The 17203-nt window shown below is 48.0% G+C and overlaps 1 protein-coding gene across 2 annotated transcripts in view; it reads left to right on the top strand.

Annotated features, from left to right (window-relative positions):
• The window catches only part of znrf2b (zinc and ring finger 2b), a 114730-nt gene that overhangs the window by 54922 nt on the left and 42605 nt on the right, over window positions 1-17203 (top strand). Inside the window, exon 2 of one of the 2 annotated variants that reach the window (XM_042304823.1) lies at window positions 13351-13446. The exons of the other annotated variant lie outside the window; for it this stretch is intronic. Coding sequence (XP_042160757.1) covers window positions 13351-13446 — 96 coding nt within the window. The remainder of the gene's footprint in view (window positions 1-13350; window positions 13447-17203) is intronic. 2 annotated transcript variants of the gene reach the window in all.

The raw sequence follows: 17203 nt of genomic DNA, 5'->3' as shown, positions 1-17203 counted from the left end.
AGTTGGATGGGTTCCACTGGTGTACAGCAATCTTTAAGTCATACCACAGATTCTCAATTGGATTGAGGTCTGGGCTTTGACTAGGCCATTCCAAGACATTTAAATGTTTCCCCTTAAACCACTCAAAAGTTGCTTTAGCAGTATGCTTAGTGTCATTGTCCTGCTGGAAGGTGAACCTCCGTTAGTCTCAAATCTCTGGAAGACTGAAACAGGTTTCCCTCAAAAATGTCCCTCTATTTAGCGTCATCCATCATTCCTTCAATTCTGACCAGTTTCCCAGTCCCTGCTGATGACTAACATCCCCACAGCATGATGCTGCCACCACCCTGCTTGGGTTCTCAGGGTGATGAGAGGTGTTGGGTTTGCGCCAGACATAGAGTTTTCCTTGATGGCCAAAAAGCTAATTTTTAATCTCATCTGACCAGAGTACCTTATTCCATATGTTTGGGGAGTCTCCCACATATCTTTTGGCGAACCCCAAACATGTTTGCTTATTTTTGTTTCTTTAAGCAAAGTCTTTTTTCTGGCCACTCTACCGTAAAGCCCAGCTCTGTGGAGTGTACGGCTTAAAGTGGCCCTATAAACAGATACTCCAATCTCCACTGTAGAGCTTTGCAACTCCTTCAGGGTTATCTTTCCTCTCTTTGTTGCCTCTCTGATTAATGCCCTCCTTGTCTGCTCCATGTGTTTTGGTGGGCGGTCCTCCCTTGGCAGGTTTGTTGTGGTGCCATATTCTTTCCATTTTTTAATCATGGATTTAATAGTGCTCTGTGGGATGTTCAACGTTTCTGATATCTTTTTGTAACCCAACCCTGATCTGTACTTCTCCACAACTTTGTCCCTGACCTGTTTGGAGAGCTCCTTGGTCTTCATGATGCCCCTTGCTTAGTGGTGTTGCAGACTCTGGGGCCTTTCAGAACAGGTCTATATATACTGATGTCATGTGACAGATCATGTGACACTTAGATTGCACACAGGTGGACTTTATTTGACTAATTATGTGACTTCTGAAGATAATGGGTTGCACCAGATCTTATTTAGGGGCTTCATAGCAAAGGGGGTGAATACATACAGTTGAAGTCGGAAGTTCACATACACTTAGATTGGAGTCATTAAAACTCATTTTTTAACCACTCCACACATTACTTGTGAACAAACTATAGTTTTGGCAAGTTGCTTAGGACATCTATTTTGTGCATGACACAAGTCATTTTCCCAACAATTGTTTATAGACTGATTATTTCACTTATAATTCACAGGTTCACAATTCCAGTGGGTCAGAAGTTTACACTTTACCGGTTTTATTATTATTTTATATTTTAAACAAGTTATTTTTTTATTTTCACTTCACCAATTTGGACTATTTTTGTGTATGTCCATTACATAAAATCCAAATAAAAATCCATCTAAATTACAGGTTGTAATGCAACAAGATAGGAAAAATGCCAAGGGGGGTGAATACTTTTGAAAGGCACTGTATATGGTCTTGCTATTGTTATTTAACTGCTGCTCTTTAACTACTTGTTAATTTGATTTTTTATTATTTTCTGTACTGCATTGTTGGTTAGTGGCTCGTAAGTAAGCATTTCACTGTAAGGTCTACACCTGTTTTATTCAGCGCATGTGACTAAGTAACATTTGATTTGATCTCCTTATCTCCTCTCCTCCTCTACCCCTCTCCTCCTCTACCCCTCTCCTCCTCTACTCCTCTCCTCCTCATCTCCTCTACTCCTCTCCTCCTCTACCCCTCTCCTCCTCTACCCCTCTCCTCCTCTACCCCTCTCCTCCTCTACTCCTCTACTCCTCTCCTCCTCTACCCCTCTCCTCCTCTACTCCCCATCTCCTCTACCCCTCTCCTCCTCTATTCCCCATCTCCTCCTCTCATCTCCTCCTCTACCCTCTCCTCCTCTACTCCTCTACTCCTCTACTCCCCCTCTCCTCTACCCCTCTCCTCCTCTACTCCCTATCTCCTCCTCTCATCTCCTCCTCTATTCTCTATCTCCCCCTCTCCTCTACTCCTCTACTCCCCATCTCTCCTCTACTCCCCATCTCCTCCTCTACTCCCCATCTCCTCCTCTCCTCCTCTACCCCTCCTCCTCTACCCCTCTCCTCCTCTACTCCCCATCTCCTCCTCTACTCCCCATCTCCTCCTCTCCTCCTCTACTCCCCATCTCCTCCTCTCTCCCCATCTCCTCCTCTCTCCCCTCTCCTCCTCTCTCCTCTACTCCTCTACTCCTCTACTCCTCTACTCCTCTCCTCCTCTACTCCCCATCTCCTCCTCTACTCCCCATCTCCTCCTCTACTCCCCATCTCCTCCTCTCTCCTCTACTCCTCTCTCCTCTCCTCCTCTACTCCTCTACCCCTCCTCCTCTCTCCTCTACTCCTCTACTCCTCTACTCCTCTACTCCTCTACCCCTCTCCTCCTCTACTCCCCATCTCCTCCTCTACTCCTCTACTCCCCATCTCCTCCTCTACTCCCCATCTCCTCCTCTCCTCCTCTACCCCTCTCCTCCTCTACTCCCCATCTCCTCCTCTACTCCCCATCTCCTCCTCTACTCCCCATCTCCTCCTCTCCTCCTCTACCCCTCTCCTCCTCTACTCCCCATCTCCTCCTCTCCTCCTCTACCCCTCTCCTCCTCTACTCCCCATCTCCTCCTCTCATCTCCTTCTCTCATCTCCTCCTCTATTCCCCATCTCCTCTCCCCAACTCCTCCTCCCCATCTCCTCTACTCCTCTACTCCCCATCTCCTCCTATACTCCCCATCTCCTCCTCTACTCCTCTACTCCCCATCTCCTCCTCTACTCCTCTACTCCTCATCTCCTCTACTCCTCTCCTCCTCTACTCCCCATCTCCTCTACTCCTCTACTCCCCATCTCCTCCTCTACTCCCCATCTCCTCCTCTACTCCTCATCTCCTCTACTCCTCTACTCCCCATCTCCTCCTCTACTCCTCTACTCCCCATCTCCTCCTCTACTCCTCATCTCCTCTACTCCTCTACTCCCCATCTCCTCCTTTACTCCCCATCTCCTCCTCTACTCCCCATCTCCTCTACTCCTCTACTCCCCATCTCCTCTACCCCTCTCCTCCTCTACTCCACATCCTCTCCTCTCATCTACTCCTCTCCTCCCTATCTCCCCCTCTCCTCTCCTCCTCTACTCCCCATCTCCTCCTCTACTCCCCATCTCCTCTACTCCTCTACTCCCCATCTCCTCTACCCCTCTCCTCCTCTACTCCACATCCTCTCCTCTCCTCTACCCCTCTCCTCCTCTACTCCCTATCTCCTCCTCTCATCTCCTCCTCTATTCCCCATCTCCTCTCCCCATCTCCTCCTCCCATCTCCTTCTCTCCTCCCTATCTCCTCCTCTCATCTCCTCCTCTACTCCCCATCTCCTCTACTCCTCTACTCCCCATCTCCTCCTCTACTCCTTTACTCCCCATCTCCTCCTCTACTCCTCTACCCCTCTCCTCCTCTCCTCCTCTACTCCTCTACTCCCCATCTCCCTTCATCTCCTCATCTCCTCCTCTCCTCCTCAACTCCCCATCTCCTCTACTCCTCTACCCCCATCTCCTCCCAATCTCCCCCTCTACTCCCCATCTCCTCTACTCCCCATCTCCTCCTTTCCTCTACTCCTCTACTCCCCATCTACTCCTCTACTCCCCATCTCGCCCTCTACTCCTCTACTCCCCATCTCCTCCTCCTCCCCATCTCGCCCTCTACTCCTCTACTCCCCATCTCCTCCTCTACTCCCCATCTCGCCCTCTACTCCTCTACTCCCCATCTCCTCTACTCCCCATCTCCTCCTTTCCTCTACTCCTCTACTCCCCATCTACTCCTCTACTCCCCATCTCGCACTCTACTCCTCTACTCCCCATCTCCTCTACTCCCCATCTCCTCCTCTACTCCTCTCCTCCTCCTCCTCTACTCCCATCTCCTCTCTCCTCTCCTCCTCCACTCCCCAGATCCTCCACTCATCTCCTCCTCTACTCCCTATCTCCTCCTCTACTCCCCATCTCCTCTACTCCCCATCTCCTCCTTTCCTCTCCTCCTCTACTCCCCATCTCCTCCTCTCATCTCCTCCCTCTCCCCATCTCCTCCTCTACTCCCCATCTCCTCCTCTCCTCCTCTACTCCCCTTCTCCTCCTCTACTCCTCTCCTCCTCTACTCCTCTACTCCCATCTCCTCTACTCCTCTCCTCCTCCACTCCCCAGATCCTCCACTCATCTCCTCCTCTACTCCCTATCTCCTCCTCTACTCCCCATCTCCTCTACTCCCCATCTCCTCCTTTCCTCTCCTCCTCTACTCCCCATCTCGCCCTCTACTCCTCTACTCCCTATCTCCTCCTCTTATCTCCTCCTCTACTCCTCATCTCCTCATCTCCTCCTCTCCTCCTCTTATCTCCTCCTCTTCTCCCCATCTCCTCCTCTTATCTCCTCCTCTTATCTCCTCCTCTTATCTCCTCCTCTTCTCCCCATCTCCTCCTCTTATCTCCTCCTCTTATCTCCTCCTCTTATCTCCTCCTCTTATCTCCTCCTCTTCTCCCCATCTCCTCCTCTTATCTCCTCCTCTTCTCCCCATCTCCTCCTCTTATCTCCTCCTCTTCTCCCCATTACCTCCTCTTCTCCCCATCTCCTCATCTCCTCCTCTACTCCCATCACCTCCTCTTATCTCCTCCTCTACTCCCATCACCTCCTCTTATCTCCTCTTCTTATCTCCTCCTCTTCTCCCCATCTCCTCTTCTTATCTCCTCCTCTACTCCCCATCTCCTCTTCTTATCTCCTCCTCTTCTCCCCATCTCCTCCTCTTCTCCCCATCTCCTCCTCTTATCTCCTCCTCTTCTCCCCATCTCCTCCTCTTATCTCCTCCTCTTCTCCCCATCTCCTCCTCTCATCTCCTCCTCTTCTCCCCATCTCCTCCTCTTCTCCTCCTCTTCTCCCCATCTCCTCATCTCCTCCTCTACTCCCATCTCCTCATCTCCTCCTCTACTCCCATCACCTCCTCTTCTCCTCCTCTTCTCCCCATCTCCTCCTCATCTCCTCCTCTACTCCTCATCTCCTCATCTCCTCCTCTACTCCCATCACCTCCTCATCTCCTCCTCTACTCCCATCACCTCCTCTTATCTCCTCCTCTACTCCCATCACCTCCTCTTCTCCTCCTCTTCTCCCCATCTCCTCATCTCCTCCTCTACTCCTCATCTCCTCATCTCCTCCTCTACTCCCCATCTCCTCCTCTTATCTCCTCCTCTTCTCCCCATCTCCTCCTCTTATCTCCTCCTCTTATCTCCTCCTCTTATCTCTCCTCTTCTCCCCATCTCCTCCTCTTATCTCCTCCTCTTATCTCCTCCTCTTATCTCCTCCTCTTCTCCCCATCTCCTCCTCTTATCTTCTCCCCATCTCCTCCTCTTCTCCTCCTCTTCTCCCCATCTCCTCATCTCCTCCTCTACTCCCATCACCTCCTCTTATCTCCTCCTCTACTCCCATCACCTCCTCTTATCTCCTCTTCTTATCTCCTCCTCTACTCCCCATCTCCTCTTCTTATCTCCTCCTCTACTCCCCATCTCCTCTTCTTATCTCCTCCTCTTCTTATCTCCTCCTCTTCTCCCCATCTCCTCCTCTTCTCCCCATCTCCTCCTCTTATCTCCTCCTCTTCTCCCCATCTCCTCCTCTTATCTCCTCCTCTTCTCCCCATCTCCTCCTCTTCTCCTCCTCTTCTCCCCATCTCCTCATCTCCTCCTCTACTCCCATCTCCTCATCTCCTCCTCTACTCCCATCACCTCCTCTTCTCCTCCTCTTCTCCCCATCTCCTCCTCATCTCCTCCTCTACTCCTCATCTCCTCATCTCCTCCTCTACTCCCATCACCTCCTCTTATCTCCTCCTCTACTCCCATCACCTCCTCTTATCTCCTCCTCTACTCCCATCACCTCCTCTTCTCCCCATCTCCTCCTCATCTCCTCCTCTTCTCCCCATCTCCTCATCTCCTCCTCTACTCCTCATCTCCTCCTCTTCTTATCTCCTCCTCTACTCCCCATCTCCTCTTCTTATCTCCTCCTCTTCTCCCCATCTCCTCCTCTTCTCCCCATCTCCTCCTCTTCTCCCCATCTCCTCCTCTCATCTCCTCCTCTACTCCTCATCTCCTCCTCTCATCTCCACCTCTACTCCTCATCTCTCATCTCCTCCTCTACTCCCCATCACCTCCTCTTATCTCCTCCTCTCCCCATCTCCTCCTCTTATCTCCTCCTCTTCTCCCCATATCCTCCTCTACTCCCCATCTCCTCCTCTCATCTCCTCCTCAAATCAAATCAAATTTATTTATATAGTCCTTCGTACATCAGCTGATATCTCAAAGTGCTGTACAGAAACCCAGCCTAAAACCCCAAACAGCAAGCAATGCAGGTGTAGAAGCACGGTGGCTAGGAAAAACTCCCTAGAAAGGCCAAAACCTAGGAAGAAACCTAGAGAGGAACCAGGCTATGTGGGGTGGCCAGTCCTCTTCTGGCTGTGCCGGGTGGAGATTATAACAGAACATGGCCAAGATGTTCAAATGTTCATAAATGACCAGCATGGTCGTATAATAATAAGGCAGAACAGTTGAAACTGGAGCAGCAGCACGGTCAGATGGACTGGGGACAGCAAGGAGTCATCATGTCAGGTAATCCTGGGGCATGGTCCTAGGGCTCAGGTCCTCCGAGAGAGAGAAGGAGAGAATTAGAGAATGCACACTTAGATTCACACAGGACACCGAATAGGACAGGAGAAGTACTCCAGATATAACAAACTGACCCTAGCCCCCCGACACATAAACTACTGCAGCATAAATACTGGAGGCTCGTCTACTCCTCATCTCCTCCTCTACTCCCCATCTCCTCCTCTTATCTCCTCCTCTTCTCCCCATCTCCTCCTCTTATCTCCTCCTCTTCTCCACATCTCCTCCACTTTTCTCCTCCTATACTCCCCATCTCCTCCTCTCATCTCCTCCTCTACTCCCCATCTCCTCTACCCCTCTCCTCCTCTACTCCCCATCCTCTCCTCTCATCTACTCCTCTCCTCCCCATCTCCTCTACCCCTCTCCTCCTCTACTCCCCATCCTCTCATCTACTCCTCTCCTCCCCATCTCCTCCTCTTTTCTCCTCCTCTACTCTCTATCTCCTCCTCTCATATCCTCCTCTACTCGCCATCTCCTTCTCTCCTCTCCTCCTCTACTCCCCCATCTCTCCTCTCCTCCTCTACTCCCCATCTCCCTCTCCTCCTCTACTCCCCATCTCATCCTCTCCTCTCCTCCTCTACTCCCCATCTCCTCCTCTCATCCTCTACTCCCCATCTCCTCCTCTCCTCCTCTACTCCCCATCTACTCCTCTGCTCCCTATCTCCTCTACTCCTCTCCTCCTCCACTCCCCAGATCCTCCTCTCATCTCCTCCTCTACTCCCCATCTCCTCCTCTCCTCATCATCTCCTTCTCTCCTTATCTGGCTGTTGCTAATGGAAGCTGGCCTCTCCACTGAGCAAACCTCTCCTCCTCCTCCTCCTCTCTCCTCCTCCCATGGGACTGACTGACTGGGAGAACATTGGCTTGGGGATGTTTTTTACTTTCCACATTTTTGTTTTCTGTTCTGTTCCTTTGCTTGTATTTTCCTAAATATGATATTGAGATCAATGTTTTAGTAACCTCCAACTAAGCATGTGTGTAAAAGAGGGGACATCATTATCAAATCAAATCAAATGTTATTGGTCACATACACATGGTTAGCAGATGTTAATGCGAGTGTAGCGAAATGCTTGTGCTTCTAGTTCCGACAATGCAGTAATAACGAACAAGTAATCTAACTAACAATTCCAAAAAACTACTGTCTTATACACAGTGTAAGGGGATAAAGAATATGTACATAAGGATATATGAATGAGTGATGGTACAGAGCAGCATAGGCAAGATACAGTAGATGATATCGAGTACAGTATATACATATGAGATGAGTATGTAAACAAAGTGGCATAGTTAAAGTGGTTAAAGTGTTTTCAGATTAGCCTTGTTAAAATCCCCAGCTACAATGAATGCAGCCTCCGGATAAATCGTTTCCAGTTTGCAGAGAGTTAAATAAACCGTTCTGTATGGGCTCTATCAGGCTGACGCCTGAACGTCATCACCGTTAAGGCCATGCATACCTTCACTCATGCTGCCAAACATACCCTCGTAAAACTGACAATCCTACCGATCCTCGACTTTGGTGATGTCATCTATAAAATAGCCTCCAACACTCTACTCAACAAACTGGATGCAGTCTACCACAGTGCCATCCGTTTTGTCACCAAAGCCCCATACACTACCCACCATTGCGACCTGTACACTCTCGTTGGTTGGCCCTCGCTTCATACTCGCCGCCAAACCCACTGGCTACAGAGTATCTACTAGTCTCTGCTAGGTAAAGCCCAGCCTTCTCAGCTCACTGGTCACCATAGCAGCACCCACTCGTAGCACGTGCTCCAGAAGGTATATGTCACTGGTCACCCCCAAAGCCAATTCCTCTTTTGGTCGTCTTTCCTTCCAGTTCTCTGCTGCCCATGACTGGAACGAATTGCAAAAATCTCTGAAGCTGGAGACTCACATCTCCCTCACTAGCTTTAAGCACCAGCTGTCAGAGCAGCTTACAGATCACTGCACCTGTACATAGCCCATCTGTAAATAGCCCATCTATTGACCTACCTCATCCCCTTACTGGTATTTATTTATTTATTTATTTATTATTTTTGCTCCTTTGCACCCCAGTATCTCTACTTGCACATTAATCTTCTGCCGATCTACCATTCCAGTGTTTAATTGCTATATTGTAATTACTTCGCCACCATGGCCTATTAATTGCCTTAACTTACCTCATTTGCACTCACAGTATATAGACTTTTTGTTGTCTTTTGTTCTACTGTATTATTGACAGTATGTTTGTTTATTCCATGTGTAACTCTGTTGTTGTATGTGTCGAACTGCTTTGCTTTATCTTGGCCAGGTCGCAGTTGTAAATGAGAACTTGTTCTCAACTAGCTTACCTGGTTAAATAAAGGTGAAATAAATAAATAAAAACTAAGAAATACCACCTCTGTCTTTTATAGCCTGCCATGATTTCATTACTTCATTATCATGCTGATTATCTTGACTATGTAACGTGACTTTGGGTGTCTTGAAAACCCACTGACTGTCAAACTGTCACCTCATGTTATTGCTCTGATGATGTCACTAACTCTCGTCTGTTTATCAAGATAAAGGTTCCACTTCAGCTCTCCTCCATCCCTCCATAGTCATTCCTTCAATTAAATGTCCCTCTCTCTCAACATTCACTTATAATTCAATTTAATTCCAGTTAATTAAACAACACCGTGATCAGAGAATATATGTTTTTTATATGCAGCATGACGCAAGATCAGAGCCCTGAAATGGAATAACCCAGAGAAAAGATGTAGACTAGCTGCCAAGGCTATGTTATGTTGTGCAACCTTTCCCTGCAAGGAGAGGAGAGAATTCTACAAATAGTCTGCTCTCACTTCTCTCTTGCTTTCTCTCTCACTCTCTCTTCTCTCTTTCTCTTTCTCTTTTGCTCTCTCTCTTTCTCTCTTGCTCTCTCCCTCTCGCTCTTCTCTCTCTGTCTCTCCCTCTTTCTCTCTCACTCTCTCTTCTCTTTCTCTCTCTCTCTCTCTCTCTTTCTCTCTCTCTTTCTCTCGCTCTCTCTTCTCTCTCTTCTCTCTCTCGCTCTCTCTTCTCTCTCTCGCTCTCTCTTCTCTCTCTCGCTCTCTCTTCTCTCTCTCGCTCTCTCTTCTCTCTCTCTCTTTCTCTTCTCTCTCTCTCTCGCTCTTCTCTCTCTCTCGCTCTTCTCTCTCTCGCTTTTCTCTCTCTCGCTTCTCTCTCGCTTCTCTCTCTCTCTCTCTCTCTCTCTCTCTCTCTCTCTCACTCACAGACAGACAGACACAGACATAGAAACAGATGTTGAAACAAGATGTACAATTGAGCTCATTATTCCCCTTGCCAGACAGCAGGCTTTCTGACAGTTACTGTCTACTGTGTGGTAGCTGGCTTGTAGGCCTATACAGTTCATGCCAGTGGATTATCTTCAGATCTGTACATCTAGCTGTACCCCCTGCAGAGTTGAGTTAGGCTTGATGTAGGTTGTTGCCTGTAGGAGTACTGGGCTCTGTGTGTGTTGGTGTAAGACGTTTGAGTTGCTGTTCTCTGGCAGTTGGTCCTGGATCTAGCCCTGGCCTGCTCTGTGTTGATGTGGTCATTGGTTAATATGCAGCTGCTCCCCTCCTGTGGCCATGGTTTACAGTAAATAACCCAGAGACACAGAGAGGACACACACACGCTGACACACACACACACACACACACACCCACGCTGGCACACACACACACACACAAATACACACACACACCCACGCTGGCACACACACACACACTTACACAAAGGACAGTCATTAGATAGGAGTGTTACCTTTAACACCAAGCAAGCAGCCGTGTTGGGTTTGTATTACACTGCATGTGGTCAGACAGATAGATAGCTTCTCTTGTGAAGGCTGGAGATGTCAGGTGAACAGTCATACAGACAAACTAAACACGTAGTATGTGACGTTCTGCATCACCTTTAGATGATCTGTATTTACTCAGTACATCCAGAGTCCAGACTGGCTGGACCTGACCTTTAGTCCCTACAGCTGGCCAGACAGACCATACAGTCCCACTGTGCCACTGTGCTCCATTCTGCCCTATAGGCCTAGTTGGCAGACATACCATGCTAGCTACACCTCCCTACTCTGTGTGCCCTATAGTGAGCACTGGGCAGACACAGAGACGATCACAGCTGCCCTTCTCCCCGTCATAGTCTGCCTCGTCTGCTGTGCCAGAGCAGCAGGGTGTCAGCATGGTGTCTAAATGGAGGGAAGGGGTGGTGAGTGAAGGAGAGATGGTTAACCAACTCAGTTAGTCAGAGGAGGATTGCTTTCCCAATTTGAATGGATCTGTTGAGGCTTATGCTGAGGGAGTTGTGTAGTAGGTCAGCTTTGACTTTCTCACCTCTTATCTCCTCTAGTCTCTCCTGGAAGTGGGACACTCCTCTCCTCTCCAATACCCTCCCAACAGAAAGAGATTAGCATTTAGTACAGCCAATATCTACACACACACACACACACACTGGTGACTGTTTGTACGCACACACACCAGGATGAGTCATATTATGAAGAGGCATTTTTCAGGAAATTATTCTGAAAATACCCGGACGCACACACACACACACACACACACACACACACACACACACACACACATTGGTGTCAGAAGTGGGATTGCGCCGGTGAAGCTATTGAAGAGGCGTGTACATGTGATGTGAGAGACTTGGTATAGAGAAGCGTTGGACACGCTCTCCCGAAGGAAAGGGGGTAATGTAGCAAGCTTAATCCAACCCCTAGCAACCTCGTCAAGAGGTTTGGACCTCTTGGTCTAATGGTTAATGTGTTGGCTTTACATTCGCTAAACCCGGGTCCGAGTCCCAGACGGGGCTAACCCCCTGAATGTTCTACAGTATTGTCTTCAGATCTGTAGACATGACTGTACCCCCTGCAACTATGACAGACAAAATGAGAAGAAAACAATCCTGAAAATCACATTGTAGGATTTTTAATTAATTTATTTGCAAATTATGGGGGAAAATAAGTATTTGGTCAATAACAAAAGTTTATCTGAATACTTTGTTATATACCCTTTGTTGGCAATGACAGAGGTCAAAAGTTTTCTGTAAGTCTTTACAAGGTTTTCACACACTGTTGCTGGTATTTTGGCCCATTCCTCCATGCAGATCTCCTCTAGAGCAGTGATGTTTTGGGGCTGTTGCTGGGCAACACAGACTTTCAACTCCCTCCAAAGATTTTCTATGGGTTGAGATCTGGAGACTGGCTAGGCCACTCCGGGACCATGAAATGCTTCTTACGAAGCCACTCCTTCGTTGCCCGGGCGGTGTGTTTGGGATCATTGTCATGCTGAAAGACCCAGCCACGTTTCATCTTCAATGCCCTTGCTGATGGAATGAGGTTTTCACTCAAAATCTCACGATACATGGCCCCATTCATTCTTTCCTTTACACGGATCAGTCGTCCTGGTCCCTTTGCAGAAAAACAGCCCCAAAGCATGATGTTTCTACCCCCATGCTTCACAGTAGGTATGGTGTTCTTTGGATGCAACTCAGCATTCTTTGTCCTCCAAACACGACGAGTTGAGTTTTTACCAAAAAGTTATATTTTGGTTTCATCTGACCACATGACATTCTCGCAATCTTCTTCTGGATCATCCAAATGCTCTCTAGCAAACTTCAGATGGGCCTGGACATGTACTGGCTTAAGCAGGGAGACACGTCTGGCACTGCAGGATTTGAGTCCCTGGCGGCGTAGTGTGTTACTGATGGTAGGCTTTGTTACTTTGGTCCCAGCTCTCTGCAGGTCATTCACTAGGTCCCCCCGTGTGGTTCTGGGATTTTTCCTCGCCGTTCTTGTGATCATTTTGACCCCACGGGGTGAGATCTTGTGTGGAGCCCCAGATCGAGGGAGATTATCAGTGGTCTTGTATGTCTTCCATTTCCTAATAATTGCTCCCACAGTTGATTTCTTCAAACAAAGCTGCTTACCTATTGCAGACTCAGTCTTCCCAGCCTGGTGCAGGTCTACAATTTTGTTTCTGGTGTCCTTTGACAGCTCTTTGGTCTTGGCCATAGTGGAGTTTGGAGTGTGACTGTTTGAGGTTGTGGACAGGTGTCTTTTTACTGATAACAAGTTCAAACAGGTGCCATTAATACAGGTAACGAGTGGAGGACACTCTTCCTCTTAAAGAAGAAGGTCTGTGAGAGCCAGAAATCTTGTTTGTTTGAATGAGTAGCTGGCAGTTTACTCTGGGCACCTTATTAATCCAAGCTACTCAATACTGCCCCCCAGCCATAAGAAGTGTCAACTGTTTACTGCAGAGCTACCAAACACAATCATTAATAATCTCAGTTTTAAAGGGCGTCTCTGCAATCTGCTGCATCATAGTGATAATGTCAAGACAAGCTTTGTAATCAGTGTTAAATATCACCTCATTTTAATGAATCTTTGTTAATATTGCAGGGAGATTATTGAGTGTGACTCATAGAATGTAATTGCAGGAGAATGTAAGAGGGAGAACTCAGTTTGTAATGTCAGAGAGAGAATGTCGTGATGGCTGGGCGGAGGAGTTTGGGTGTGGGATGCTGTGTTATGGTAACAGCATAGGTACTTAATGATTTCCCTTTACAGAATTAGATTTCTGATATCTACCACTTGGTCTTCCTTTCCTCCTCCCTTCTCCCTCCATGCAGGCTTCATGTGCCCTGTCTGCTCCAAGTTTGTCTCCACGGATGAGATGGATCTACACATCGTCATGTGCTTGACCAAACCCAGAGTGACTTATAACGGTAAGACTGCGTACTTTACTCCCTTACCCCTAGACTGTTCTCCTTTGCTGAACGGGTGCTTGTGAAGGGGAAGGGCTCAGTGTGTGTGGCCAGACAAGACGTTGCCGTGGCTGTCTGTGAGTTAATTGACAAGCTAATTTATTGCAACATGGTTGCTGTCAGACAGTGTCTGAATGAGCTGCCTGATGTTTGGCAGTTGGAACGACTCCCCTCCTCCCCCAATGACTAATGTGACTAGTGTCACGGCAGGTGTTAGCTCTGTGTCTGTGTAATCATAATGGCAAGACAAAGTGTTTTATGGCAGATCTGTTACAGAGGGGACTGTCACTGGACTTCCTGATCTGTCCAATACTGTCTGCCTAAATTGATCAAAATAGCTCTCCTCTCTCTGCAGTTCGATTCAAACACAAACTCTCTCTCTCTCTCACTTTAATTTACCTCCCATTGTGTTGCCGCTTTAATGCCTTAATCAGTCTTTGCACGTTTTCAGTCATTGTCGGTCTATATAAACACCCAGTGAAATTACTATGGTGCCAACACACAGCCAAGTACATCATAACAGGCTGGGTAGGGGCTCAGTGGAAGTACAAGTCATATTACTATGGTTATGAGTGATCTAGTCCATAAATAATTGTAATCTAAGGTTCCTAATCAATTGCATCTCCCCCTGGTTTCTTAATATCTTTCTGACGACTGGTCCAATTGATTTATGGGCCATGTCTTCATAAACAAACTGAGCAGGTCGCAAGTCTGAAGTGGACAGTGTTTATGTGAATGACAGTGAAAACATGTAATGTATTTGATACTGTAATCTCTGCAGGGGAGATGTAAACTAGGATACAGCAGTGAGAGGGGAAAGTTGGAGCCCCCTAGCTTACATTCCTGGTTGAGAAGAAGCAGAGTTCAACACACACACACACACTCAGAGCTCAGCCCTCCATCTTATATTAAGAAAGGTCCAGTGGTGTTTGTTTTATTAAGAACTATCATATCAGTCCTAAAGGCCTGGCTAATTTCCTCTTGCTTCCTCAAGCTCACTGTGTGTTTCTGGAGCACAGAGTAGCACACACCACACACACACACACCACACCACACCACACACACACACACACACACCACACCACACCACACCACACCACACCACACCACACACACACACCACACACACCACGCACACACTACACTCACACATACACACACACACCCCACACAAACACACACTCACACTCAGGGCTGAGGAGACATTTCTGCAGAGCCTCTCCCACTTGTATCTCCCTGCCTCTCTTTTCCACTCTAACTCTAGGTTTAAATACTTCCTACGATGGTCCCAGGCTCTGGAAGTCATTGCCTAACGCCCTAATGAGGAGTTTGTAGTGGCCCCTTCTAAGCGCTAAGTCAGCATGTAGGATTCAGTTAGTCAGAAAACAAATGACCTCATGTTGTCTGCATCCCAAATTGCACCTCATTTGACTAGAGCCCTGGGCAAAAGTAGTGCACTATATAGGGAATAGAGGGCCATTGGGATGAAGTTCAAATCAAATCAAATTTTATTTGCCACATACACATGGTTAGCAGATGTTAATGTGAGTGTAGAGAAATGCTTGTGCTTCTAGTTCCAACAATGCAGTAATAACCAACAAGTAATCTAACTAACAATTTCACAACAGCTGCCTTATACAGTGTATATGTGTATATGGTACAGTGTATATGGTACAGTGTATATGGTACAGTGTATATGGTACAGTGTATATGGTACAGTGTATATGGTACAGTGTATATGGTACAGAGTGATGTTACCAAACGGCATAGGCAAGGTGCAGTAGATGGTATCGAGTACAAACATTATATTAAGTGTCATTGTTTAAAGTGGCTAGTGATACCATTTTTACATGTATGGCAGCAGCCACTCAATGTTAGTGGTGGCTGTTTAACAGTCTGATGGCCTTGAGATAGAAGCTGTTTTTCAGTCTCTCGGTCCCTGCTTTGATGCACCTGTACTGACCTCACCTTCTGGATGATAGTGGGGTGAACAGGCAGTGGCTCAGGTGGTTGTTGTCCTTGATGATCTTTATGGCCTTCCTGTGACATCGGGTGGTGTAGGTGTCCTGGAGGGCAGGTAGTTTGCTGCCAGTGATGTGTTGTGCAGACCTCATTACCCTCTGGAGATCCTTACGGTTGTGGGCGGAGCATTTGCCGTACCAGGCGATGATACAGCCCGACAGGATGCTCTCGATTGTGCATCTGTGGAAGTTTGTGAGTGCTTTTGGTGACAAGCCAAATTTCTTCAGCCTCCTGAGGTTGAAGAGGCGCTGCTGCACCTTCTTCCCCATGCTGTCTGTGTGGGTGGACCAATTTAGTTTGTCCGTGATGTGTACGCCGAGGAACTTAAAACGTTCTACCCTCTCCACTACTGTCCCGTCGATGTGGATGGGGGGTGCTCCCTCTGCTGTTTCCTGAAGTCCACAATCATCTCCTTTGTTTTGTTGACGTTGAGAGTGAGGTTATTTTCCTGACACCACACTCCGAGGGCCCTCACCTCCTCCCTGTAGGCCGTCTCGTCTTTGTTGGTAATCAAGCCTACCACTGTAGTGTCGTCTGCAAACTTGATGATTGAGTTGGAGGCGTGCATGGCCTCGCAGTCATGGGTAAACAGGGAGTACAGGAGAGGGCTCAGAACGCACCCTTGTGTGGCCCCAGTGTTGAGGATCAGCGGGATGGAGATGTTGTTACCTACCCTCACCGACTGGGGGCGGCCTGTCAGGAAGTCCAGTACCCAGTTGCACAGGGCGGGGTCGAGACCCAGGGTCTCGAGCTTGATGACGAGTTTGGAGGGAACTATGGTGTTAAATGCTGAGCTGTAGTCGATGAACAGCATTCTCACATAGGTATTCCTCTTGTCCAGATGGGTTAGGGCAGTGTGCAGTGTGGTTGAGATTGCGACATCTGTGGACCTATTGGGGCGGTAAGCAAATTGGAGTGGGTCTAGGGTGTCAGGTAGGGTGGTGGTGAAATGGTCCTTGACTAGTCTCTCAAAGCACTTCATGATGACGGAAGTGAGTGCTACGGGGCAGTAGTCGTTTAGCTCAGTTACCTTAGCTTTCTTGGGAACAGGAACAATGGTGGCCCGCTTGAAGCATGTGGGAACAGCAGACTGGGATAAGGATTGATTGAATATGTCCGTAAACACACCAGCCAGCTGGTCTGCGCATGCTCTGAAGACGCTGCTGGGGATGCCGTCTGGGCCTGCAGCCTTGCGAGGGTTGACACGTTTAAATGTTTTACTCACGTTGGCTACAGTGAATGAGAGTCCGCAGGTTTTGGTAGCGGGCCGTGTCAGTGGCACTGTATTGTCCTCAAAGCGAGCAAAGAATGTCTTTAGTCTGTCTGGGAGCAAGACATCCTGGTCCGTGACGGGGCTGGTTTTCTTTTTGTAATCTGTGATTGACTGTAGACCCTGCCACATACCTCTTGTGTCTGAGCCGCTGAATGCGACTCAACTTTGTCTCTATACTGACGCTTAGCTTGTTTGATTGCCTTGCGGGGGGAATAGCTACACTGTTTGTATTCGGTCATGTTTCTGGGAGCCCGTCTTGTAGGCTGTATGTCCTATGGTCATCTCAGGAACTACCATCATGGTGAGGTTACTTGGGCCATCTTTGGGGGAAAATCAACAACAACAAAGTGTTGGGTAAACATTACCTAGAATATGTTTCTGTTCTGCTCTACTAAACACAGTCTACTAATGATCTCTCCAAAT

The sequence above is a fragment of the Oncorhynchus tshawytscha genome, linkage group LG23, assembly GCF_018296145.1.
Source record: "Oncorhynchus tshawytscha isolate Ot180627B linkage group LG23, Otsh_v2.0, whole genome shotgun sequence".
In the NCBI taxonomy this organism is placed as follows: domain Eukaryota; kingdom Metazoa; phylum Chordata; class Actinopteri; order Salmoniformes; family Salmonidae; genus Oncorhynchus; species Oncorhynchus tshawytscha.
Note: the sequence above shows the minus strand (reverse complement) of the source record. Positions and strands in the feature narration are given on the sequence as shown.